This window comes from Cupressus sempervirens, chromosome 3 (genome assembly GCF_028749045.1).
Source record: "Cupressus sempervirens isolate cs-2001-9-10 chromosome 3, ASM2874904v1, whole genome shotgun sequence".
In the NCBI taxonomy this organism is placed as follows: domain Eukaryota; kingdom Viridiplantae; phylum Streptophyta; class Pinopsida; order Cupressales; family Cupressaceae; genus Cupressus; species Cupressus sempervirens.
The window spans coordinates 322,541,890-322,569,726 of record NC_143120.1 but is presented as its reverse complement, the minus strand read 5'-3'; the positions used below and the strand labels follow the sequence as shown (position 1 = coordinate 322,569,726).

At 36.2% G+C, this 27,837-nt stretch overlaps 1 protein-coding gene across 7 annotated transcripts in view; it reads left to right on the top strand.

Moving 5' to 3' along the window:
• LOC149566296 (TLC ATP/ADP transporter) overlaps positions 1 to 27,837 on the top strand; it is a 174,571-nt gene that overhangs the window by 88,203 nt on the left and 58,531 nt on the right. For all 7 annotated transcript variants that reach the window (XM_089819701.1, XM_089819700.1, XM_089819699.1 and 4 more), the window contains one exon: positions 1,583 to 1,769. In XM_089819701.1, the coding sequence (XP_089675827.1) occupies positions 1,583 to 1,769 (187 nt within the window). The remainder of the gene's footprint in view (positions 1 to 1,582; positions 1,770 to 27,837) is intronic.

Sequence of the window (27,837 nt, the reverse complement as noted above, 5' to 3'; positions counted from 1 at the left end):
ATTGCAAGTTCGATAGTCAATAAGACCAAGGATTTGTTAACTCGAGATGAGTATCATGTTACAGTAATCAATCTTGGTCATGCCTCTTGTGAACAAATAACAGAGAACTTTGATGATTCCACTCAGGCTTGAAAGAAAGGATGAAGAAGCTGGAAGATGGGTACCAAAAACAGAAGAGGGAAATCAAGTCCTTGTGCAAGTTCATAATCAACTTGCCTTTTCCAGTGGGGGAGGAAGGCTGGTCTTTTGTTCCTCCTACGGGTGTTTCCCCTGAAGCAATAGATGATATTTGTAGGATCAAGCAGATTGCTCAAGGTGTAAAGATTTGGGTAAGAGGAATTCAGGAAGAAGCAGTCAAGCATGTAGAAGAATTGGTGCAAGTTCATTGTAGGGCGGTAGCTATACTCTCCAACATCCAATGCATGGATGAATCATGGGAGGATGAGCACATTTAGTAGGATGAGGTGATTTCTAATATACAATATCTGATGGAGACTCCCAAGAAGGGTTTGATTGATGGTAGAGTTGTTGGTGAAGGGGATGTCTATGATTTCCTCCAGTCGTACATTGCAGTGATCACAACCAAGGAAACATTTGAGAGCTTCACAAGTGAATCTACTAAATGGAGACCAAGGGTTTCCAATACAGTTGCACTCTTGTTGTCATAGAGATTGAGAGAGAAAAAAATAACAGTGAACAACTTGAAAGGCAAGTTGGAGGAGTTCTTTAAGCTCTGGTTTTGGGTTTGGAGGATAGGAGTAGGAAGATGACAGACAAGTTGGCCAGACCAAAGGTGTTGGGAATACAAGTTGCATTGAGACATGGAGAGTCATAAAAAGATATAGGCTGATTATAATTAGGGGTTGCAGCAGTACATGGATTGGGCTGATTGTATCTGCCATACTATGAGAGAGTCAGAAAGAAGGTTGCTGTTTGAACTTTGAACAGACAAAGAAACAAGAAATTAAATCAGCAATCTCTATGCATAGAATAGGTGGCGCAATTGCGAGTAATTTAAGGCTTAAAGAGTGGCTTGTCAAAATTAGGACTAGGTGATAGGGATTGAAGAGCCCCATGGGCATTATTGGTGAGGGGGCTAACATAGTGTTATCTAGGCATCAGAACTTAGGGCATGAAATAGAGCCAACCAAAATAAAGTGGGAAAGCTAAAAGAAACTGCAAACAAGATGCTAAAAATGGTGCGTACACACATTAGTACTAGACAAACATAAAGCATTCTCAAATAAAGTCAAAATCCATGCTGTCTAAGCACTGAATGAAATCCTAATGATGCTCACAAACAGGAGAAATAGGCCAATTTAGCACAAAGTCAGCCAAAAAAACTAACAAGGGGAAGTTAGAAGCTACAAGATAATTGTAACTGAATTCACACAAAAAAGAGTAGCTTAAAAAGTTAAAAGGGTACATTTTGCATTTGATCTTGATTTTCAATCCCCAATATAAGTTGGACCGCATCATGTCGATGGTTTGTGTCCCAATTCTGAGCAACTCTTAGTCACTGTTGTATTTATAAATAGATTGAAGGGCTTTCCCTGAGCTTTGCACAATTGTTTCCTTGCAGTGAATGTGTCAGTCACTCCAGGGAACATAACTTTGAACCTGTGAACCAACAGACTGCTTCTTCTGTGAAACACAAATTTTCTTCTATGCTAGATGGTCTGCAACTTATCTTGGCATCAACATATCTTCTCCACGTCTGTTGTTTCATGTGGCTCACTGCAGTGGTCTCTTCCTTCTTCTACTTTCAGGTATGCCTATCAATAAATACTATTTTTTTTAGTATAGAGCTCAGATGTTTTATCCCTTTTTGTTGTCTATGAATCCATATGTTCTATTACATATTTCTTTTCACATTTAAGACTTCAGATACTTTTGAAGGGTTCATAATTATATTGTAGATGGTTCATGAAAAGTGAAATTTCATGAAAATAGAAATTTGAAATTTCTACCTTTGCTAACAGGAAAATCTAGAAACCTAAAATAGTACGGATCTGTATTTACAGGATTAGAAAACGAGATGGAGGATTCATATATTGACTTGGTGCTTGAGATTGACCAAAATCAATTGGAGCAACATGAATGCTTAAACATCAGATGATGAAATCGGAAAGATTGGGTATTTAGCTTACATGGGAAGAATAATGCAGGGGTATATTTTTCTTAACATTAACTAGTTATTGGGACTGATTGCTGATGTCCCTAGGCTGAGAGCGTATGCATTTTGAGTGCTTTTAAACAAATTTATATTAGTGTGACAATGATGACAGAACCATGCTTCTAAAATTAAACATTTCCAATTTAATAATCAAAATCCGTAAATTTTGTGTAACAATAAATAATAGGGATACATGAGGATGTATCCCCTACGCTAGAGGCATGCATCGCTATCCTGTAGCCATTCCGGGGACAATGGGATGTCAAGTGGACATCTCCCTAGTGTGCCCACTGCCTGAGAATTGGCAATAAACAGCTAAAAAGTCTCCGATCCATTTGGGATGCCAGTCCGTGCTCAGGATGGCTGGGTTCCTCCATCGCTGGGTGTGCTTCCAGGTAAAAATAATAAGAAAGTGAATTTTTTAATCTTTTTTTCTTCTGTTGTAGCATGGGGGCTCCACAAGCACTTCCATAGCACAAAGGACAGCTAGAATCACTTTGAGAGATAAAAGAAAAACAAAACCCTACAACAAGTATATTTTCTCCAGCATTTGCTCGTTGCTATGAGAGTTTGCTTGGTGGAGAAGAGATTGGCATGACCTAGAGGAGAGATTGGATTTATTAGAGGAGACATTGGACTGATTTTTATTTTGCTTCAAACTAGAAGCAAGTTCGCAGCTGTAGGTTTGAAGTTAAAACCAAGTTTTGTCTTTTATTTTTAGTTTTTTAAATTTTTCTTGCTTGTAAATAATATTTGGATTGAAAAATCTGCTCATGGATTTGGCTTCATACTTTCAACCTGTTAGTGAACAGATTGTCCTCCAAAGAAAAACATACAAATTAACCCCAAAAGCCGAGATAGGAAGATTGAATATGCACTAACAGTTGGGTCATTTTGCTATTGAAAAGCGTAAGCACCCTCTGAATTTATCCAGGTACAGCTCCCTGTGTATGATTTACAATGAATTCAACTACACTAAGATTGACAATGCTTTTAACCTAAAAGCAAGAAAGGTTTACAAACATCTATTCGTAAACACGATATAGATGCGGAAAAACTAAATAACTAAAAGGAGAATGAATAGTAAATGACATAAAGTTCATTTACTTGAATGCTGCATTACGAAGAGAACAAAAAGAAGGAATAAATCTTCCATCCTCTTGAGAAAGTGAAGAATTAAAGCTTCACAGACAACTTGAAATCATAACGTATTCAGAAAACAGTGACATTAAAATGCATTTAGAGAAAACTGAAAGCTATACAAAGATCACAATCAATGGAAAGATAATTGCCCAAACTCCAAGTTTTGATGTGCAATTATCTTCCAAATCTCCCTTCTCTAAAGCGTAAAAGATTGCATAGAGCTTATTACACATTTGCATCAGAATCACTACCTAGAAGAAACAGAAATTCCCTCCCTTACATTATGCTTAAAATCAAGATTTCCCCTTATCCTAACACAAAGTTCAGAAAAAGAACAAGAGCTCTGCTCTTCCACAGCCCACAGTCCGCTTTCTTTCCCGTCCCTAGAACTGGAAAAACTGGAACCCCCCTTTCGTTTCACGCATGCGTATTTATTTCTCCTCCTTTCAGGTGGCCCTTTTTAGTTTTGATAACTGACTCTTTAAAATGTTTATCATCTTCCTATAATCTGACGTTTCCGGCTTCACTTGTATTTTACTGCTAGTAAGATAAGCTTTTGTTCAGGTACCCAAACTTTAACTTGCCTAACCCAGAATACTTAAATATCTTTCTGAATACATAAACATGCGAGCCATCTTTAGTTATATCCCTAGTGTCTGAACTGAAATTGATCAATCGTGGGATAAACTATTGCAACCATATTATCCCACCACTTGGATTCATTTAACCAAGTCACCCTTCATTCTCGGCACACCTGTCTCGATTTGATTTTGAAAATTATGGAATTCATTATGCCATATAAAACATTTTACAAGTGCTTTTCATGTGCGAGCGATTCATATCTATGCTTTTCTCAGGTAAATGTTACCTCAATGGATCATGTGTTTCTTATTTCCCATGCTGTGTCAAGATCTCGGGTCTGTGTTTGATTTTTAATTCCCCAAAATAATTCCTAATTTCTCAACATACTGTGGTTATAAGGGACGGGCTATTGGAAGGAGACTGCAAACATCTATCAACGTCTTGAATCGATGTTTGAGTCGAATCATGGCACCTGTCATACAATTTGCATGTACCGCCTTTGATATTAGTAGAAGATATATGTCTATTAAAGACATTGCCGATAGCCAAAGTGTCGAGATCAGTTACTAACACCATGCTATCCTTCTAGTTTCTCTCGATGAGGCATTACTATTTAACATGGGCTTTTTCTGGATGAATATGCAACTTCTCCCTTCCATGTTGTTGCTACCAATCTCCAAGTTTGGATGTGGCTTCTTCTTTTGCCTTCTTACCATGCACAATTTATTCTTCATTGGAGACCACATGACATCCATTGGAGTGTGATCTCTATCAAGAAACACTTTTGCCTTTAATTTGAATACCGCGGCTTTTGAGTCTCCATGGAAATCATTACCATAAATCAGTATTGAATCACCAATTTTACTTGAGCTCTCGAGTCGCATGGTAATGAATCGGGTGGGTCATAGGTTCAAGTGCTTCGACTCTGACCCAATCTTTTTAGTTCTATGAGATCGATAAAGGAACGATCTTCTTTGTATTTTCAATCATGGTCGACATTCTATTCGAGCATTTGGGAGACGTACTTTGTGGCTCCATGCCCAACACCAGAATTGATCGGGTTCCTTTCTTTAACAAGACAATACCACTGACAGAGCTCGCATCATCAATCATTGTGTAGAGGCGTCAATGCATATCAAAAATTGAAATGTATGTTGATTTGCATGTTGGTGTTACAATCCTTGATCTTTAGATTCGACTTCGTGGATTGAGGAATTGAGAGAAACCAATCACCAAATGAGTGGTATAAGATGCCACCAAGAAAACATACTTGGAAGCTCTGCAATCATACTTCCATCAGAAGCTCGGGTTATAGCGAGATATTTGGGTTTTGATAGCAGCTTGATTCCTTAAGGCTCTAATGCAATTCTGCCATCAGAAATTTGTACCCAATTTTTGAGTGATAATTATTTTTTATTTATTTAAACATTTCAAAGTCCATTGGCAATGGTGTCATCCTCAGTGTTTATTGGGATTCTTGATTCGCGGTTTGGATGAATCATCTATGGCTTTAATCAACTTTTCATCAAGTCTCCTAGTTGAAATATTCTTACTGATCATAGGATCAAACCGCTGTGATCATCCACGGTCCTTCAAGTGCGGGTTGCTACCAAAATTTTTGTAAGCATTCAGTCGGACGAATCATATGGACTTCCACGACTTCAAGCACCCTAGCATGACATGTATCTTTTGTATGATGTGACCCTCATCAAGATGTCGACTCTCCTTTAATGTTGGACTGCAGATATGTTCCTGAAGTGCAGAGGATGCTGCCACCATACATGATGCCGGCTTCTCCATATGTCTTGGTACAAAGCTCGAAATAAATTCTGACTTGCTTAGTTGACAAACCCAAAAGAATTCTTATTTGCATCCATGGGGCTCAAATATGTCACTTTGTCAAACACCCTCCATTATAGTTTGGATGAGTCAGTCACTGACTGTATCACAAACTAAATCCTTTAAGCATATTTGCATTTTCATCATGCCCAAGGATGTAAAGATATCATATTCATTCTAGTTATATTCATGACGACCTGTCACTGCTATTTCATCAAAATGTGGGGCACATTCCTCTGTCGCACATTGTTCCCATCATCGAGTTGTATTATGTACCCTGTTTGAACTGATTTTCTTTGATCATTGCAAAGGATACTTTAAATCCTTTATATACACCATTCTTGCATGATCCAATCAAGACTTGGAAAGACATGAACTTTCTTTATATGTAAGGAATCATAGGCACGCGACTTTCCAGACATTCTGAACCATATAAGTCTGAGAGTTCGGGCCATGTAGCTGCACCTTTGTATATTGAACGTTGAATTGATATACTCGGAAGGAACTTGATAAATCTAATGAAACCTCCTGTGAAGTCTGAATCCGAATATAATGACCTTTGCACCTCTGAACTGAATGATTCTACTTCCGAATCTGCAAATCGGCAAATCTGCAAATTTGAACCATTTTGAACCTCTTTGAACCATTGTTCAAAGGAGTTCAAGACCATAAATCAAAAATTTAAATTACTAGGGGTATATGGGTACCAACACAACCATAAATAAAAATACCACAAAATGACCAACAACAGTAGTGACAATCATGAGGGTAGTGAAAGTGAAATGAACACAATGTTAGTAAACCCTTATACTTTGAGAATGAAACCTCAGCTTCTATTCCACAAGGCCGTTATGCATAACCTACACCCTCTTTTCAAAAATTTGCAAAAGGCCCTTTCAACCCCAAGAAGCCATTGCTTCAGTTTGACTTGAAAGTAATTGGCAACAAGGGTAAGATATAGGGGCAACAAGTACTGGCTTTGTCATGTTTGCAACACTCATTACCATGGGAGCTATACTAGGGTTAAAACATCTAATGGCTGAGAGTGGAAAAGGTTTTAGAATTTGTGTCGATAACATTTGAACAATAGGTTGAAGTGGCAAGTTGGTTGGAGTGAGGACAAAATAATTACAACTCAATAAGAAACGACCAACTATTGATGTATGCCGCTTCTAATGTATCATTTGGAGAGAGTTGTGATCGAGGGAAGAGGAAAGCGAGGGAGAAAAATTCACTCATGGGGTTATTGAATATGCAAAAATGTGACCAAGACAATGCAGCTTTCAAATTCTTTTATGCACTCGCTCTTCTGTTTTATTTGTCAAGATCACCTTATTTCAAAGTTATGTTGATACAAATATTGATAGTTGGACCCTCATACGTTCCCTTTGGAGAACATTTATTACTTCCCTCCTTGACAAACAATATTCAAAAGTGACCATGATGATGGAGATGAGACAAAGATGGACTAGGATTGGCTAGCCTAGAGTCATGGATGAGATAACTGATATTTGACATGGACAACTCATATATGTTATTGTCACATGCCTAACTGGCTCAAAGTTTAGGGAGCTATTGATTGTTCTGGGAAATTGGAGGGTGCTAATTTCGATTTCGCCATTTTGAAGGAGGCTATAGAGGAGGTTGGGCTTTCTAATGTTATGCAAGTTTGGTTTAATGGTTAAAAGTGCTTACAAACATATATTTGGACTCCATGTTTTGTACATGATTTGAAAGATATTGACGCAATAAATTGGGTAAAGACAATAGTATTAGAAGCTAGAGACATATAAATGTTTGTATGTAACCATCACACTTTACTTGCACCATTTTGGTCTTTTTCTAACAAAGAATTCCTTAAACTAGGTGACATTAGATTTGCTAGGTATTATAATTTGTTGGCGAGGATGTTGGAAGTACAAGATGCTCTACAATTGATGGTTGTCTATGGAGATTGCAAAAACTGAGCTTAATCAAAGATAGAAGAATTGAAAGCACACTTATTGACACTTGGTGGACCAATATCAAGCAAGAAATCTGAAAACTTAATTTTTCTGAGTTTGTTACACATTGTTTTACTTCATATTTTAAAAGTTGTAATTTTTGAATGTTACTTGAAGGTATATTTGCTCTACTATATGACCAGCCATGGAGGTAATGCGATATGTAGATACAAACTCCTAGTCTGGGTGTGACTTATGAGATTTTAGATAGCATGCCTGATCAAATGAAGTAAGTAGTGTGTCAGAAGGATCCTAAATTGCAATTCTGTGAGGAGCATATTTGCTTAGTTGACACAAAGAGGTGGAATGTGTAAGAATTTGCCTAAGGGCAAAATTCACCCTGGAACTAAGAAATCATACATAAGCACAACTGTAGACCAAAAATGGATATGATCAATTAATCAGAGTATGTTTTAATACGTTGCTCTGTTCAGTATGTGATGTGATGTGCAAACACACTAGTAGTGCCTGTATATAAAGGCCTCTCAGGAAGCACCTAGAATGTCTCTAGAAAGAACTAGGAGATAAGATAAGCATCATGACAACTAAGCATGCACCTTATCTAACATTCTAGATGAGTGGATAAGAATGAGAAGGTTATAGACACCATGTGTTTAAATAGTGTGCTAACTCCTGTATTGTAGACACCATGTGCATAAAAGAGGTGCGGACTCCTGTGTTTTCAACATGACAACTCACAAGAGTATGCATACTCCTAGGTGGCTAATAAATAAATAATAAAAATATGCATTAACCTAAGTAAACTTAAGTAAGTGTAAATAGTGAATAATTATTTATACCAACACCCCCTCTTAAGTGCAACTTAGGGAAATGCCCTTAAGCTTACGAAAAACTAGGATGAAATGCATAATGGGTCCTGACTAATAGGCCATGTTAGGTACCCATGTACATAAGGATATGCAAATCTCTCATAAAGTGGGGAAAGAGGGAAAATCTCATCGGAAAAACTGTCCCCCAAAAAGAGAGATAAAAAGGGATGCATGAATAGATGGAGTAATCAAGACCCCCCCCCCCCCCATTGTGATATACATCGAGTATATACAAGAGAAAAAATGGAGAAGGACAAAACCCCCTAAGAGGAAAAAGTCCCCCCTAAAAAGGAGAAGAAGGAGACGAGGTAGTTCCCCCCCCTAAAGTAGCGTGCTGACTAGTGAGAAATGCTTTGATGTAGAAGCTGATCCATGACTGTAGAATGATGTTCCTCCCCTTTGGAAGAAACAATGGCAAGGGTACCTGTGAGATGTGTCCCCTATGAGCAGAAGGAATCTCTATGATGACCGGTGTCGCTGAAACCTGTTCAAAGGTCCCTGTGTCGATACTGATGATTGCTTCTTCCAAAACTGCTGAAGAGAAGTGCAGATCGAACAAGGAGTGTGGTAGAACCTGTCTTAGAAAACCAATAGTCTTCTCAACTGATGAAGAGACCTGCTGCAAATGCTGTACATAAGAATTCACAATCATGCCAACTTGGAGAGATTGATCATGTAGAGAATGTGCAATAATTGTAGAAGAATCTATCTCAACAAAGAGAAGCGATAAATCATCAAAGAAGTCTTCCATATCTGCTATGTGTGACTCCACGAATAGAGCTGAAATGTCTGGTAAGAAGTCATCACTTGGAAGGCCTTGTGTACCCTATAGTGCTGAAGTACATGAATCTGTCATTGCGGCAAAGGATGAAGTATCCGCCTGAAAAAGAAGACGAATGTCATCAAGAATGTCTCCCAAATCTTCAATGTGATACTCCATGAACAGGCCTACAAGGGCGGGAAGGAAGTCTTCGCATGAAGGTAATGTAGGAAGACATAAATGGCCTTGCTGCACTGAATCCAAAGCATCTGTGGCTGAAACTGGAGCAATAGGAGCAACAGGAGCAGGAGGTGTGATCTCATCTAGAGTTGAAGAAACCATAGCTGGAGTGACTAGATGTAGAATGTCCTCTGGAGATGGAGGAACACATGGATCTCCATATGCTTCCCAAATAGACATCTAAATATCATAAGGAAAATGTGCCATTCTAAGAGGATCAAAAGATTCCTTAGTCATACTATTATACAGAAAGCGATGAAGGTTTACAAGATCCGTCCAATTAAAATGTGGTGGCATTGAATAGAGATAAGGAAACAATTCTGGATGGTCTCTTAGACGAACAACTATCAAAGTGCTCCATTTATGATAGTTCCTTGTTGTCAACTGTGGTCTAATACCAAATTGACAGATTTGACAAGACTCCATGAGATCAATCAATGAACCTCCAAAGAATCAAAGAACCCCTCCTAATAAATGATTTAGGCACTTGATAGCCACTTGCTAATTTAGGGCCTACTTCCGAAAGTAGTATTTCTGTTTACAGAACCTATAATATAATTACAGATCTGGAAAGTAGACCAAAAAAATGCACTTTAAAAAAAAATGAAACCTAATTTGGAGTCCAGATGAGCCCATACTAAGCATTTTAAGTGGCAAAATTCGGGATTTGCGAGTTGCAGAAAAATTTAGGAACGGAGATGTCAAACCACCCGCACCAATGTGTAGATCACGAAATCCTACCCCAAAACAAAAAAATTGCTCGCAAAAAGGAGTTTGTATGAGGGAGATATCGTTGTTTGAAAATCGCTGCTATTGTTATGTTTTCTGAATCATCGTCGCGCCTCCAAAAAAAAAATGACTCTAGATTTTGCCTCAGATGTTCAATTTGGATGAAACAAAATCTAATCTGGGGGTTTTTGGACCTTTTGAATGTGATGCAAATATTTGATTTGCACCAGCTAGCTTCAATCTTCACCTGCAAAAAATCTCTCCTATGGCCCTATGGCCAATTTTTTTTCGGAAAATAATGCAGATCCGAAAAAAATAGAAGAGATGTAGATGAAGAAAATGCAGATCTGAAAATTAAATGTACAGATCTGAAATGATCATACCAATGCTGCAAATCGGTCCTTCGGGTGCCGGTTTGCAAAAAAAATTTGCCTCACGGTTGACTTTGGGCCAAGGTAGCTGAATTTATAGTCGATCTTCACCGATTCAGCGTTCTAGACACAATGGTGAGGTCAAATCTGGCTCTAGACACTCCCAATTTCTGCAGTACTCTGGATTCGGGCTGAGGTGCTAAAGCAACAATAGTCTCAAACGGCTATGTGATGAGAAAATTTTCAAGAGCTCTGATACCATGTAAGAATTTGCCTAAGAGCAAAATTCACCGAGGAACTAAGAACTCAAACACAAGCACAACTGTAGACCAAAAATGGATATGATCAATTAATCAGAGTATGTCCTAATACATTGCTCTGTTCAGTATGCGATGTGATGTGCAAACACACTAGGAGTGCCTGTATATAGAAGCCTCTCGGGAAGCACCTAGAATGTCTCTAGAAAGAACTAAGAGATAAGATAAGCATCATGGCAACTAAGCACACACCTTATCTAACATTTTAGATGAGTGGATAAGAATGACAAGGTTATAGACGCCATGTGCTTAATTAGTGTGCTAACTCCTGTATTGTAGACACCATGTGCATAAAAGAGGTGCAGACTCTTGTGTTGTCAACATGACAACTCACAAGAGTACGCATACTCCTAGGTGGCTAATAAATAAATAATAAAAATATGCATTAACCTAAGTAAACTTAAGTAAGTGCAAATAGTGAATAGTTATTTACACCAACAGAATGCCGTGAACACTCTTCATATACTTTCCCTTTTGTCTTAATCCAAAGTGGTATGCATCTAGACTTGGATGAATCCTTCCTTTTAAGGATGAAGAGGTTATAGATGGGCTTACAATGAGCCTCTATAAGATGTATAACAATGAGTAGACAACCATTCTTTGAGAGAAATGACTTTGTTTTGCCGATCTTTAAGATCCTTCACTTAGTAAACTAGAGGCTAGAATAGATAGGGCCACTATTGTAGAATAATCTTATTGGATTGTGGAAATTTTATTGGGAAGGATAGAATAGATTTGAAACTAGCAACCATTCGTTTTCTTTTGCCAATTGATAGTTCCTTTGCCATATAAAGGGATCACTTGTCTGCCTTAAATTATAAGCACCTTACATGTGTATACAATTTCATGATTGTTTAGCACACAATTTTAAGCACCTTAGATGTGTATACAATTTCAAGATTGTTTAGCATACAACTTGGCATGTTTTTATTGTAAGACTTCATATGGTGCTTAACGGATGCTTAAATTCAAATTTATGTTTATAATTTCAGTCTTGTTAAAATTGAGGTAAGTTCGTATTCTAAGTGCGCTCCTATTTTTCCTCGAATTCAATAATTTATTTAATTAGCTGGGCTCTAGATTGCCATTTGTGGCTTTCGTGCTCTGTCTTGACCGGGAAGTTAGCTGTACCTTGTAATCTGTCATCCCCTAATTGTTTGAGACTTGTAGTCTTGAACGGAGCTTTGATTAGGCGAGACATAACCCCTAGGGCATTGTGTTCCTGGGAACAAAATGCCAGGGGCATTGTATCCCCTTGAAGAGTAGGCTGAAATTGGATCTGGGGTTTTGTCTTAGTGATATAGTGGGTTATTTTAATTTATTGTCAACCTGCTTGAGTTTAACCTAGTAATTGATTCGGGTGGGATCCGAATGTGGATGTGAGAATTGGGTACATGGATGCACAATTTTGTTTTTGGAGATGTTGATGTGTATATGTATATACATCTATATTTTTAAAATATATATGTTATGTATAACACTCTATGCAAAGAAATGCAAGAAATATACAAAACTAAATCATTTGATAGTATGGTACATCACCAATAATATTCATATTGAAATTAAAACAAGGTATAACTAATAATTGAATATTCAATAAGATTATAAACCATATCATATATGTTTATGTTTACTATTGCAATGCAAATTAGAAAATCATCACCAATACAAAGTCAAAAAATATTTCATGATATAGTGTTCATCAATTTGAACCAAAATTGTGTGGATTCAAAAAACAAATCCTCATCATCTCCAACTCCTCAACTGCTGCAAGTTCAAGATCATTTGAATTGAAAGTGGTTCCACTTGTGCTAGATGCACCATGTGTCATGATGTATCAACATCGTCATCTTTGAATGTAGCAAGATCTTGAATCGTTGCATTCAAGTTTGCAGACTCGGGTTCTACATCTCAAAGCTTGGCTGCCCTTGCAGTGATTCTCATTATGTGACAAAAGATGCAAGTTGGTATGAATGTAAATTACGTCTTCAACTTTTATTTTATTTTTGAGCCCAACCGGTTATGCTTCATTGAGTGGATAAAGCAGTATGTACTATTCCGTTCAGTAGTAGAAAAACTTGCAACCTAATCAATGTTCACAAAATTAAAATAGAGCATAAAAATAAAAAGCAATCAAAAGATTGTAGAATACCAACACTACATTAAAAAGTAAAAATTAGTTGTGAGAGGATTTTGATTTTGAGAGGTTGTAGATGCTTAAATGATTGACCATAGAGGTACCACCACGTGATAGCTCCCTCAAATAATTTTTGCAAGCTCTAAATGCTCCCTTAAGGAGTGGTGTTTTTACCAACAAAGATGTCACAAGATTAATCATGCAATGATATTGTTAATATAGTGGTGCAGTGCAGCTCCCTAATTTTGGTTGTTGGGAGTTGTTAGAGGTTAAGTGTGTGTGTGTGCGTTTAATAAGCTCCAAGAGTCCTTGGAGTGCAACTAGTCCAAATGTAAGAGCCAAGTTGCTCACTAGGTCCTAAGTTGCTCAAAAGTTGCTCATTGAGCTAAAAGTTGCTCAATAGGTCAAATATTATTAGGGTTGGGTGACTAAGGTTTTTGATGGGCTAAATAGGTCCTAGGTATCTTATCTAGGGTCCTAGAATGGTCCTAGGTGAACCCATTTGTCCAAAAGTTCTAAGGAGCAAAAATTGCTCAAGAGTTGCAAATGGCAGTTTTGGAGGTTGTAACTACCCATGCTTGGGTATTGGAGCATGGAGGATCATATTTTGAAAGGTTGGAATGTTTACCATCAGATTATGCACGTGTGGGACTACTGTACGGATAGTTTCCTGAGTTTTTCATTGCTTAATGGTGTAGTACGACTGTGTAGGGATTGACACAGGAGATTAGGCTTATGATTTTTGTAGTTTAGCTTTTCCTTGTTATATTGCATACTCAAACTTGGATTGAAGTTATCAAGTTTGCAAGTTGCAGCATTTTCTTGTTGACTGTGTTGGGTGGATATTTTGCAACAGATGGTTTTGGATAAAATCTGGTCGCAAAATAGGGTGACTAGCCACAATGTGTGAGATAGAGTCTCTCCTACCTTAAAGGGAAGGCTCCCCCTTCTCACCGTTCGTTAGATCAACTCAGGGTAAGAAAGAAGTTGAGAGATTTTGTAAGGGGTGTTACCAATGTTCTTTCCTCTTAGCTTTTAGGAAAGAATCCACTTACTTGCATAGTGAGTAATGGGCAAGATGAAACCTCAAGCTACACTTCTATCTTAAGTTGTAAATGATGATAGTGATAAACTAACACTAACTCAAAGGCTAGCTGAAAGCGTACCAGTTTGGCTCTAAGTCTTGTTTAACCTATTTTATAAGAATAACCTCTACTATTAGGGCAAAAAGACTTCCAGTAGTAGAGAATTCTAACTATTTTTCATGAATTTGAGATGATAATACAAGCTATAGTCAATGCTTCTAGTCTATGTATTGTCACAACCATTCCCACTCAAAGCTTCGGCTTTGATTGCTTCTTAAATCACTATGCTCTATTATTAAACACGCAATAGTAATATAAATCAAAGACAATAGACACAAATTGTAGTCAAAGATTCTAATTTTCTGTATCACAACTACTTCTAGTCAAAGCTTCGAATCCAATTGCTTCTTTTATTCACTTTTCTCCCAAATTCGTACTACACAATCAAAGTTATGCTTGCACAAATGTGGCAAAGCTTTCTTGCATACAACAAAAGATGATTTTTACAATGAGGGGATACTCCTTTATATAGGCATAGGAGTTGAGAAAAAGATAGAGGAAAAAGTTGGAGTAACTTAACCAACTTTGACCTAGTGTAACTAAAAGATAAGTTATTGGGTTACATGCAATTGCACATGCAACTCGCATTACATATAATTAGATCCTTTCATGCGATGCATCTTCTCCAAGTACAAACATGAAAGAAGAAGATAGATGGAAGAGAAATGAAACAATCCTAGGGATTGTCCTAAAAGGCCTTATACTTGGCAATGCTATCTCGAATGATAACAGTATTAGGAGTTCCTATATTTTGTGCCACTTCATTCACCTTGATAACTATGGTGTTGCGTCTTATGATAACCTTTGAGTCTCTTTGATGAATTGTCCGTTGTCATTTGAAAACTTGATGTGATCAAACTTTTCTCTTTCAAGTTGTCATGAATTCTCCTTTGTAGATTGGCACATTCTGGAATCTCTGACACTTTGAAAACCTTCTCGATGGTGGCCGGATGTAAACTCGGAATAACTTTCAATAAGCACCTTCAACTCTTTATTTATTTATTTTAAAGTTAGAAGTGCTTGGCACATGGGAATGCGTGTAAATGAGAACTTTTGACTTATAAAAAGTGACTTAGGCTTTCAAGATGACATTGCATGGAAAATGGATTACATGTAAATGCAACATGTAATGAGAAATGGAAAGTGAGATGACATGCAAATGCGGATGGAGAATGAACTTACATGTATGTGCGGATGACGGATGAGATGAAATGCGTAATGACACAGGAAGTCAAATAACATGTATTTTCTTATGGAGGTGTAAGTGCATATGGAAGGAATGAATGCAATGGAACTTGAGGCGAAGTGAACTTTATAGACGCCTTTGAGGAAAGTAAAGTCAAAGTACATGGGAAAACATGCACATGACATTTTTGACCTTTTAAAAAGTGACTTTTAGTCAAAAACGGGTTTTAGAGATGCAATTATATGTAAGACTATTCATGTAATCGTGTCGTGCGATTGGATGCGGAAAGTGAGATCAGTGGAAATGGAAATGGAAAATGAGATTACATGTATGTGCGAATGATGGATGGGATGAAATAAATGTAATCGCATTTGACAAATGAGATGCGAAGTGTTGTGGTGTGGAAAGATGGAATGGAATGTGATGATGCTCTTGCATGAAATAGAAAGTGGAGTGAAGTGAAATGTGCTCAAGCTCTTGGGAAAGAACTTGCAATTTCTCCAAAATGAAGAAAAAATCGAAATGCAAACAAGCAAAACACAAAAACAAGCACAAAACAAACAAACAATAATTTGACTTTTTTCGTACTTTCATTCAACAAATATTAATGAGCAATGAAGGGTCGAATTTGACGTGAAAATGCTAAATACATGGTCTCCACAGACAATAGCATGCATTAAAACTCAAAAACGACCCCTGTAGATCCAAGGGTATGGGCTGAGATGCCATTTTTTGAGTTTTTTAAACAAAAATATGACTTTCTTATGCAAACATTTGGGCCTTTTTTGCAAAAACGTGGCCAAAAAATGCATGTTTTTGAGTCATTTTTGACTTGTGAATGCAAAAACGACTTTCCCAAATGCATATACATGGACCCAAATGCGAAAATGTGGCTTCAAAACACATAGAAGGGGATAAAAACCCCAACATTTTGTGCGTTTTTAGCGAAAAACTGATTCATAAAAGGCATGAAACAAAAACATTTTGGCTTCCAAACACCAAAACGTGAGCCAAGATGTCATGCAAACCACTAAAAATGCTGAAACGCTTCCTCTTGGAAAAACGTGAGCCAAAAATGAAGATTTTTGACGATTTTCTCAAAAGCATGTCCTTGAAAATAGTTGAAAATAACGTTTTTAAGCAAGAAAAATCCACATTCATTGTTTGAAAGCCCATGGCTTAGCAAAAATGACCCTATTGGAGAAGATTTCAAGAATATCCATGGAGAAAATCAATCAAAATCTTCAAAAATGGATTCTTGAGAGTTCTTTGCAAGTATTCTTTCCAAAACGGGTTTTGGAAGGGCAAGAACATGAGCTTTAGTGCAAAATGCACCTTTTCATGGTTAATGCATATTTTAAAAACTCACCAAGATGCAAAATGCACCTTTTGGGGGTGGTTGCATATTTTAAAACATGTCTTCAGTTTAAAAGCTCAGCTTTTCATGGTGTATGCATGTTTTAAGTGAAAACTCAACTTTTTGGTGCAATGACATATTTAAGTAATAAAACTCAACTTTTTGATGTCATTGCACATTTCAAATGAGTTTAATGGCATCAAAAAGGTTCACCTTTGAGTGACTTTACATTCTAAGTTGAATTTTACATGCAATGGCATGAAAATGGTCCACTTTTGATGAATTTTACATGTAAAGACATGGAAAGGGTCCACTTTTAATGACTTTAAATGATTTAATAAGCACATGTCAATTTAATTTCATTAAAATATTACTTAAATGTGACATAAATTATATTTACATATCATATTAATAATACAACATGTAAATATCATATAAGAAGTAATATTTACTAGAATATTTGATTTAAATGCTAAAAATTAAATTGAACTACATAGTAAATATAGTCACATAAGTGAACAATCAAAAAGTAAACTCAACTTAAAAATATAACATAAAGTGCACTATAGTTACTTTAAGTGAAAATTTAATTGATAAAGTAACTTATAAACATAAAATAAAGTGAATTCAAGTTATATTTTTCAAAAAGTGAATGTCAAATTAGAAATATAACATGATATTTTTAATTTGTGCTGTTGCATAAAAAATGTCCACTTTTATGGCCATATCTTTTGATTGACAACTCCAATTAAGCGCTAAGTTAGATCAAATCGAAGGGGAAACCAAAAGCCATGACTTGAGCAAAAGCAAATGACTAAAAACCAACAAACACACTCAAAAACAAAGGAAAGGACGATGAATGCCTCAAAAATCAAGTATAGGCTTGACTAACAGAAAAAACAAAAAAGACTTGACGAAAGCCTCAAGTAAAATAATTTGATATGCGAATTGGAGTTGACTGATTTATCAACATTAAGCAATTGAATATCAAACTCAACTTAGAGAGATGCGGAACTAGTTTGAAAAAGTTTCGTACTCTTACCAGCATTTTGTGGTGACGAAATGCAGGACAACAGACTGGACTAAGAACTTCCTTCACAGGGTTGTTTTCACAATAATGACTCTAACCTATTCATTCACAGTGGAAAATGCATGAAACCTGGTGGGATAGGTCAGACATTGTACATAGTACTTTGGTTTTGTTTTGCATTTTCAAGATTGGTTTTCAAGCTATGGTTTTGACGCCCTAGGCTGACTGCTAGGAGTATGTGAGCTTGGACAGTTTGTGGAAGTTATAGAGTATGCCCATGATCAAGCTGGGTGTAGCAAATGGTGTTCCTAGAAACCCTAGTATGCTACCTTGAATGTCCAAGTGGAATGGAAGGTTGATTTGCAATTTGGAAGAAGTTAGAGCTTTTTTAGTGTTGACTGGTCTGGAGGCCGAAAAGTTAGGCTAAAAACTAGGGCGTAAGGAAGAATAGGGTTGTGGGTTTTTTGAAACTTTGAAAATTTGGAATCTTGGAGTGCCAGGGGATAGCTTTTAGATTCCTAAGGTTTTTTGGAAGAATTTGAAGTATGTGTGGAAAAGCAGGGTTACTGGACCTAGAAGCCATTAGGCCTAATTAGCCTATGCGAAGAAATTGAGTTTTCTTTCATTGTTGTGACCAGAAGTATTGGGTGAGGTCATGAAGGTTATGGAGAGTATCTACAACATCAGTAGACTCTAAGGAAGTGGAAGAACAAGATCCTAAATGAGGGTTAGGGTTCTAAGGGAAAGAATGGCTAGTAGGACTAGTGCCTTAGAATGGAGACTAAGTCTACGCAAGACCAACTACACCTAGGAGAGAAGTTGGAGGAAGAGTCTTGGAGGATTGGATTGGTGGAAAGGACAAGAAACAAGAGTCATTGGATGATTAAGGAATTAGAACCTTAATCAGGAGTGGTTATTGGATAGAACCCTAGGTCCTCTGCATCAGAGTGGTATCAAAGCCAACTCTTAGTTTGGTTTATGTTTGACGTGGAAGATAGTCAAGAGGTTGACAGTATGCCACCCAAGGCAATGAGCAAGGGTGCCATACTGGATTTGGTCCAGGATCTATTGGTCAAACCCAATCAGGTAGACACAAAGAGCAAGAAGAAAATCACAGAATGGGGAGATGAGAGTGAGGAAGAAGATGAAAGCCTTATAGGGGAGACATCTGACAGACGTAAGGATCATGAGGTAGATTAGGAGAAAAAGGTGTTTTTGGGTGCCTTTATGTCTCTTAACAAAGACAGTATGGACCACATCCCTTACTACAGTGGTAGTTTGAATGGAGAGGAATCGCTAGATTGGTTAGAAGCGATAGACAATCAGTTTAATTACAAGGAAGTACAAGAGGTGAAGAGAGTCAGCTATGCCAAGGCTAGACTCAAGGGATCAATACTAGTATGGTGGAACATGATGCAAGATGATAGATAGCAGCAGGGAAGAAGAAGATTGTGTCTTTGGAGAGGATGAAGATTAGGTTGAGAGCTAAATTCCTTGCCACAGAGTATGAGATTCGGATATACCAAAGGTTGCATAACCTAAGGCAGAGAGACCTCACAGTGAGTGCTTATACTGAAGAGTTTAACAAGCTAAGCCTAAGGGCAAGAAGACAAGAAGAAGAAGTAGAAAAAGTGGCAAGATACCTCAATGGATTGAGGCAAGGGATTCAGGATGAGATCAACATTATGACTCTTGACAATATGCATAAACGTTTTCAGCTAGCTTTAAGGGCAAAAGAGAAGGCAAGGAGGAGACATGATTCACAACAAAGAGGTAGAGGTAACAGAGGTTTCAGAGGCAGAGGCAGCTTTGGCAGAGGACCAAGACCAAGCAAGTCAGAAGAGACTCAAACCAATGATATTTATGGGGGTAATCAGAACAAGAACACAACAATGAGGGGGATATAGAGGAAGGGAACCACCTAGAGGTAGGTTCCAGTCCCAAGGTAGAGGCGGTATTGTTTTTATTGGCGGATGCTATAATTGTAACCAATTGGGCCATACTATGGGTAGATGTAACAACCGGTTTTTCCAAGGTCTAATTTACAATTAACATACTCAAGGAATATAGATATAATTTCGATTTCATAAGAAGGCAGTTACATCATTCATGTTCATGTGAATATGATTTACCGTTAAAAACAGTTATACAAAATTTTCTTAACTAAAAAGACTTGAATTACCATCAAATGAAATTACTACAGAAAGTGAAAACCACATACCTCGGAAAACTGAGTTCGAATCAAACTAGAGATGCCTCTGCAACCACCCGGGTTAGTTCACAAATACACTATAACAACTTCATATGACAACTTTCCTCTGAAAACTATTTTCTTAAAATCAAATTAAATACGTCTATTATTTTAAATTAGGGCATCACTTACCACTGTATCAATTAGGGCATTGTTTACCTTCGGTTTATTTAGGGCTTTTGATACCGCTATCTCACTTAGGGCTTCCAATACCACAAATTCATTTTAGGGCTTCTGCAACCACGGATTCAATTTAGGGCTTCCAATACCACTGTATCATTTAAGGTTCCAGCTGTCATACAATCAATTAGGGCTTCGGATTTCTTTTCCTTCTGATTACTTATCTGTGATAGTAACTCAAGATTAAAAATATATACTTAATTTCGATATCATATATATATATATATACATATGTATATATATATATATATACATATGTATATATATGTATATATATACATATGTATATATATGTATATATATACATATGTATATATATATATATACATATGTATATATATATATATACATATGTATATATATACATATACATATATATACATATGTATATATATACATATATATACATATATATACATATGTATAGATATGTATATATATACATATGTATATATATACATATCTATACATATGTATATATATGTATATATATGTATATATATACATATGTATATATATACATATGTATATATATACATATGTATATATATACATATACATATGTATATACATATGTATATATATATATATATATATATATATATATATATATATATATATATATATATGAAAGTAAAATGACGATATCAATGAAATAACTTAATTTAATCTTACCTCCTTCCATATAAAAGTATTAATACCCGATTCCAATAAACATAGGAATGCATAGCTTATTTTTCTTTGACTCATATCCGACATCATGAGTGAGGTGAAACATTGTCAGGGGCTTTACCATCCAACCTCGGACCACATATTATCCCCACACGATCTCTATTGAGAAAGGCCCTCCCTACCCGGAATTGAGAGGGATCATCTTACCATTCACTGGACTTCCTGATAATTAACTTCACCATACGACTTGGCAACAGGAGATCACAATAACAGGAATGTGCAGGAGTTATTAAATAATTCATATTAAATGATAAATATTGAAATGTCATAAGTGATTCTGATTCTTATTATTGGTGATTACTTTCTCACACCTCATCACCCATCTTCTTGGCTACACAGCCGGGTGAGTCCCAGGTATTCAGAATTCTCAGAGTAGACGGCTCTAACAATTATTCAAAAAGATTACATACATCCGACATTTCACACTTTGTGATCACATAATTATGCTCTTTAAAGATTTCAAAATTGAATATTTAATTAATTAATTTAATCATAACTAAATTCTCTTCTGCATTCTTGCAGATTAAATTCCTCCTCTTCACCATTTCATGGCTTATCTTCCGGTGAATTTCCTCAGTGTTAATAGTATTCTGGATGTGCTCAGAAAATTATGATAGCATGTGCATGGTGTGGTTTCATATAATCAATCAATTTATTACAATTACCAACGGCATTCATAAATGATATAACTCAAGAATATTTGGTGAATGATCTCATATAAATCTCAGATTACTGACTATGAATTGATCTCTATTCGACTTGCCTAGCCGACTATGGATGAATACTCAACCAAGATGAAAAGGATTTGTAAAACATATTAATTTATTCTTAGCTCTATCAATCAGAATAGCCAGGAAGGTTGAAATGATATAAAGTGAACAAACGTATAAACAATTAAAAAGATAAAAAGGATTGGCAAGTTGAGTGGTGGAGATTGGGTTTGATGACCCAAATTTTGAAATCCTTGGCCAGGGTGGAATTAGGCAGATTTGCCAGAACAATTGATCTTGTTGATTGTCTTGATGCTTCAGTTATTTTGTCAAATAACTGTTGGGACTTCAACCCACCTGATTATTCAGTGGCAGGACCAGAATGTTACATATTTATTATCCCTGGTGGGAGGGCCATTCTTTGTCGAGAATGAGAAGATTAAAAGGGTCCCGATGCCTAGACTTGCGCAATCCAAACACAGTTTAAATCTTGATAAAATGATATCTAAATCCATCATGAGCAGGTTTGTCGACCCAAATTAATGAAAGAAATAAATTGTTACCAATTTGAACCTGAATTGAATGAAAACAAAACTGTGAACCATGATTCTTTTTGATGTTGGTTAAACGAAAAGATCATTATGTGCTCCAGTAAGGAGTTGGAACTATCAATATTTGTAAACTTTTGATGAAATGGGCATGGAAGCCTGAAGCATAGAAATGGAAAGATGAATTTCCAAGTATTTACAAATGAATGATGAGAATTTTATGAATTGTTTCAGATGCCTATGATCTTGATTAGATTTATGATTATCTTGCATAGTATATCCTTTGACACATTGTTATACATGTATAATACACATGCGATGTTGACTTTACATATTGAGCTATTTTGAAGATATCCTATCATGAAATGATTATTCTAATGAAATATTGGGCTTGAAGGCCAAGGTTGCAATGGAAAAACATGGATTCACTAACCTATTACAGGCAATCTGTAAGTTTGCAAGGAAGATCTACCCATTAATGAGGGCTATATGCCAAATGGTATGTATGAGTAATTTAAATTATGATCAAGTTATGATCTGGAACTTGCTGGTTGAAGAATTTGCATGTTGAATACTTATCTTACTTTCAGCCACTGAACCTTGTAAATAAAGAAATCAATATGGAATCAAACTAATGATATGGTGGGTGTCTACATAATTATTACAAGAGTATGAAATAGAATCGATTCAACCGATGCTAAGATGACCACCGTTACGGTAAAGTGAACTCAGGTGAGTACGTGTTCAATTTTATGTCACCATGCAAGTATCTTTTTGAAAAACTTTAAATTAAAAATGGATCTTGAGTTTCGACTATGATTTTCATTCTGACCCAATTGAGAAAAGAAATGATATCACAATGATTATATATATGTATCTTGTATATGGAATCTTTTTTTAGTGTCTAAATTGCAGAGGTCATCGAGGACGATGAACCACAAGGGGAATGGTACATTACATTCCAATTTTTAAAATACTCCTTTATAATATTTGTTGCAATATCAAGTTCATCGAGGATGATGAACCACAAGGGGAATGGTATGTTACATCCCAATTTTTGACCTAGCTTGAAATATAGCCGTTAAGGTTCACATGAAGTCAGTTGGTAGTCTAATTTGATATAATCTGGCGAAATGGTAAGATAGTTGGTTGTTATGATTTCAAGTGAAGATGACATTTTAGTTGATCATTAATCGCGAATTCATGGAATGAAGATGAAAGGTTAACTGTTATGATTATTTATGATTAAATAATTTAATTACTAAGAAATTTCTTGCAGGGAGCATGTCGAAGGGGTGGAAGCATTGTCAGAAAAGAATTAGGTAGGGCATCACCATCACTGGGTAGACGGGTAAAGGATCTAGCCATAATACATGTGCAGGACTTGCATGAGTTATTTAATAATTTAATAAAAAATAATTGAGATAAAATATAAAATGTATCTTAAAGGATTTTAATTTATCTTTCGTCGTATTATTTTAATAATGATTTATATTCATGCATTTAATAAATAAAATGATTTTTGGCACTATTATAATTTAATAATTAATAAGTAATGTTACAAATAAGATTATAATAATGTTCGATTTATAATAATTGTATTATTATAATTTTCAAATTATAATCTCCCAATTCTTCTTTCCAAATTCTTATTTTTCTTTTGTTCTTTTCATAGTCGATTTTATGTTTGGTATCCAAATGGTCTTCTTGGGAATTTGAAGGGATTCTTGTAACTATTTGGGAAGCCAATGAGTCAAGTTAAAACTTTATATTAGAGTATCGATGATCGCTTTTAATAATCTTTTTCTTTTTGGTAGCCGACTACCATTATTAATTACGGCAATAGCATTTGGGGCCTTTGAAATTCCTTAGGGTCATATACTCTTATATACTTGCGATTTTATTATATGCCTGGGTGTGATGAAGGTATGGACTGCTGTATTCCTGCGAGTTCATTTCAAAATTTGTAGCAGCACTTTTCCAATCCAACATGTCGTACAAGTTCTGATTTTACTGAAGATTTACGCAATATTTATACTCTGGAGTTTTTCTGCAAGCAAACCAAAGAAGAGATAATACAAATCGACTCCAGAGAGTTTTGGACTTATACAGGTTATGTGGTAGTCAATCTCACATTTGGAGCTGTGTACAGTTGAAACGTTTTTGAATCTATTCTTTCCTTTCAATCTTTATTCCATGCTAATCGGTGTTTTGTTATCATTTCCTTATCATATTTAAATAGAATCTGATGCCGAAAATATATTCAGTTTGTATGATGAATGCATGTATACATAATCATACGCTTCTTAAATGAAATTCAATGGGTCATGTATCAGAGCATATGCTGTTCATTTGGGATTATCTTAGTCTTAGATTAATGAACCTATCTGAGTACAAGTAATTGTGTTTGTGTTTCACAGTTTCTTCTTTCTTGTTTGTTGCCGGCTACATATTGATAGAGCTAAGAATAAATTAATATGTTTTACAAATCCTTTTCAACTTGGTTGAGTATTCATCCATAGCCGGCTAGGCAAGTTGAATAGAGATCAATTCATGATACTAGCTGTTGGTAATCTGAGATTTATATGAGATCATTCACCAAATATTCTTGAGTTATATCATTTATGAATTCCGTTGGTAATTGTAATAAATTGATTGATTATATGAAACCACACCATGCACATGCTATCATAATTTTCTGAGCACATCCAGAATACTATTAACACCGAGGAAATTCACCGGCAGATAAGCCATGAAATGGTGAAGAGGAGGAATTTAATCTGCAAGAATGCAGAAGAGAATTTAGTTATGATTAAATTAATTAATTAAATATTCAATTTTGAAATCTTTAAAGAGCATAATTATGTGATCACAAAGTGTGAAATGTCGGATGTATGTAATCTTTTTGAATAATTGTTAGAGCCGTCTACTCTGAGAATTCTAAATACCTGGGACTCACCCGGCTGTGTAGCCAAGAAGATGGGTGATGAGGTGTGAGAAAGTAATCACCAATAATAAGAATCAGAATCACTTATGACATTTCAATATTTATCATTTAATATGAATTATTTAATAACTCCTGCACATTCCTGTTATTGTGATCTCCTGTTGCCAAGTCATATGGTGAAGTTAATTATCAGGAAGTCCAGTGAATGGTAAGATGATCCCTGTCAATTCCGGGTAGGGAGGGCCTTTCTCAATAGAGATCGTGTGGGGATAATATGTGGTCCGAGGTTGGGTGGTAAAGCCCCTGACAATGTTTCACCTCACTCATGATGTCGAATATGAGTCAGACAGAAATAAGCTATGCATTCCTATGTTTATTGGAATCGGGTATTAATACTTTTATATGGAAGGAGGTAAGATTAAATTAAGTTATTTCATTGATATCGTCATTTTACTTTCATATATATATATGATATCGAAGTTAAGTATATATTTTTAATCTTGAGTTACTGTCACAGATAAGGAATCGGAAGGAAAATAAATCTGAAGCCCTAATTGATTGTATGACAGTTGGAACCTTAAATGATACAGTGGTATTGGAAGCCCTAAATTGAATTCGTGGTTGCGGAAGCCCTAAAATGAATCTGTGGTATTGGAAGCCCTAAGTGAGATAGCGGTATCAAAAGCCCTAAATAAACCAAAGGTAAACAATGCCCTAATTGATACAGTGGTAAGTGATGCCCTAATTTAAAATAATAGACGTATTTAATTTGATTTTAAGAAAATAGTTTTTAGATGAAAGTTGTCATATGAAGTTGTTATAGTGTATTTGTGGACTAACCCGGGTGGTTGCAGAGGCATCCCTAGTTTGATTCGAATTCAGTTTTCCGAGGTATGTGGTTTTCACTTTCTGTAGTAATTTCATTTGATGGTAATTCAAGTCTTTTTAGTTAAGAAAATTTTGTATAACTGTTTTTAACGGTAAATCATATTCACATGAACATGAATGATGTAACTACCTTCCTATGAAATCGAAATTATATCTATATTCCTTGAGTATGTTAATTGTAAATTAGACCCTAGAAAAACCGGTTGTTACAGTAGATGTCCTGAAAAGGCTTCCTCTTCATCTATGGGAGAAAGGAGAACACAACTAGTGCAGGAAGATGACACTCAAAGTGTTACATCACCTATTTCTATAGCAGGACCAGTAGTGGATGGTGAGAATCTGATGTTAAGGATGACTTTGCTAAAGGTACCTAATGTGGTTGAACCACCACAGAGAGTTTATTTAAGACCACTTGTAGGTCAGATGGAAAGATTTGCAGAGTGATAGTGGACTCTAGCTCCACTGAGAACATAGTATCCATTGAGATGGTAGACAAGTTGAACCTCAAGAGGATACCTCACACTACTCCTTACAAGGTGTCTTGGTTGAACAAGGGCCAACAAATACTGGTGGATGAACAAACATTTGTGGAATTTGATATAGGAGAATACAAGGACAAGGTGTTATGTGACATAATGCCTATGGATGCTTGTCATGTTTTGTTAGGGCATCCATGGCAGTATGATGCGAAGGCTATACATGATGAAGAGCAGAATAGCTATGTGATAACCAAACAAGGTAAGAAATTTCAGATGAACCCTTTGATTGAGCCTGAAGAGGAGAAACATGTGGGGGCAAGTGTGATGTTGTTAAGTGGGAAGGAGTTCCTAAAGGCTATGAAGAAAGAGAAAGGAGTATGTTGTGCAGTAGTGGTTAGGCCTAGAGAAGAGACCAAAGAGAAAGTTCAAGTGCCTCAAGAAGTGCAGCAGTTATTGGAAAGGTACCATGAAGTAGTGGATAATGGGCTACCCAATGCATTGCCACCTATGAGGGGGGTAAGTCATCAAATAGATCTAATACTAGGGGCAAATCTACCTAACAAAGCAGCCTACAAGATGACACCAAGTCAGAATGCTGAAATTGCAGAGTAGCTACAAGATTTGTTGGGAAAGGGCCTAATAAGGAAGAGCTTGAGCCCTTGTGCTGTACCAACTGTCCTTGCACCTAAGAAAGATGGCAAATGGAGGATGTGTACTGGCTCCAGGGCAATCAACAAGATCACCATCCAATATAGATTCCCTATGCCAAGAATTGAGGATTTGCTAGAAAATTTTGGAGGCTCTTGCTAGTTCTTGAAGGTGGATTTGAAGTCAGGATATCATCAAATTAGTGAGGCCTGGCAATGAATGAAAGACAACGTTCAAGACAAATGAAGGGCTGTATGAGTGGCTAGTAATGTCCTTTTGCTTAACAAATGCCCCAAATATCTTCATGAGGCTAATGAATGAGGTGCTAGCAGATTTCATAGGTAAGTTGTTATTTTGTATTTCGATGACAATTTAATCTTTAGCAGGTCGAAAGAGGAGCATATGGAGCACTTGGAGATGGTCTTGAGGAGGCTACATCAAGAGAAGCTGACGATCAATCAAGAAAAATCTGAGTTTCTAAAAACTGAATTGGTGTACCTTGGGTTTGTAGTTTCCAATGGATGTATTAAAATGGATCCTGATAAAGTCAAGTCCATATTGGAGTGGCTAACCCCTAAATGCATAGTAGATGTTACGAGTTTTCATGGA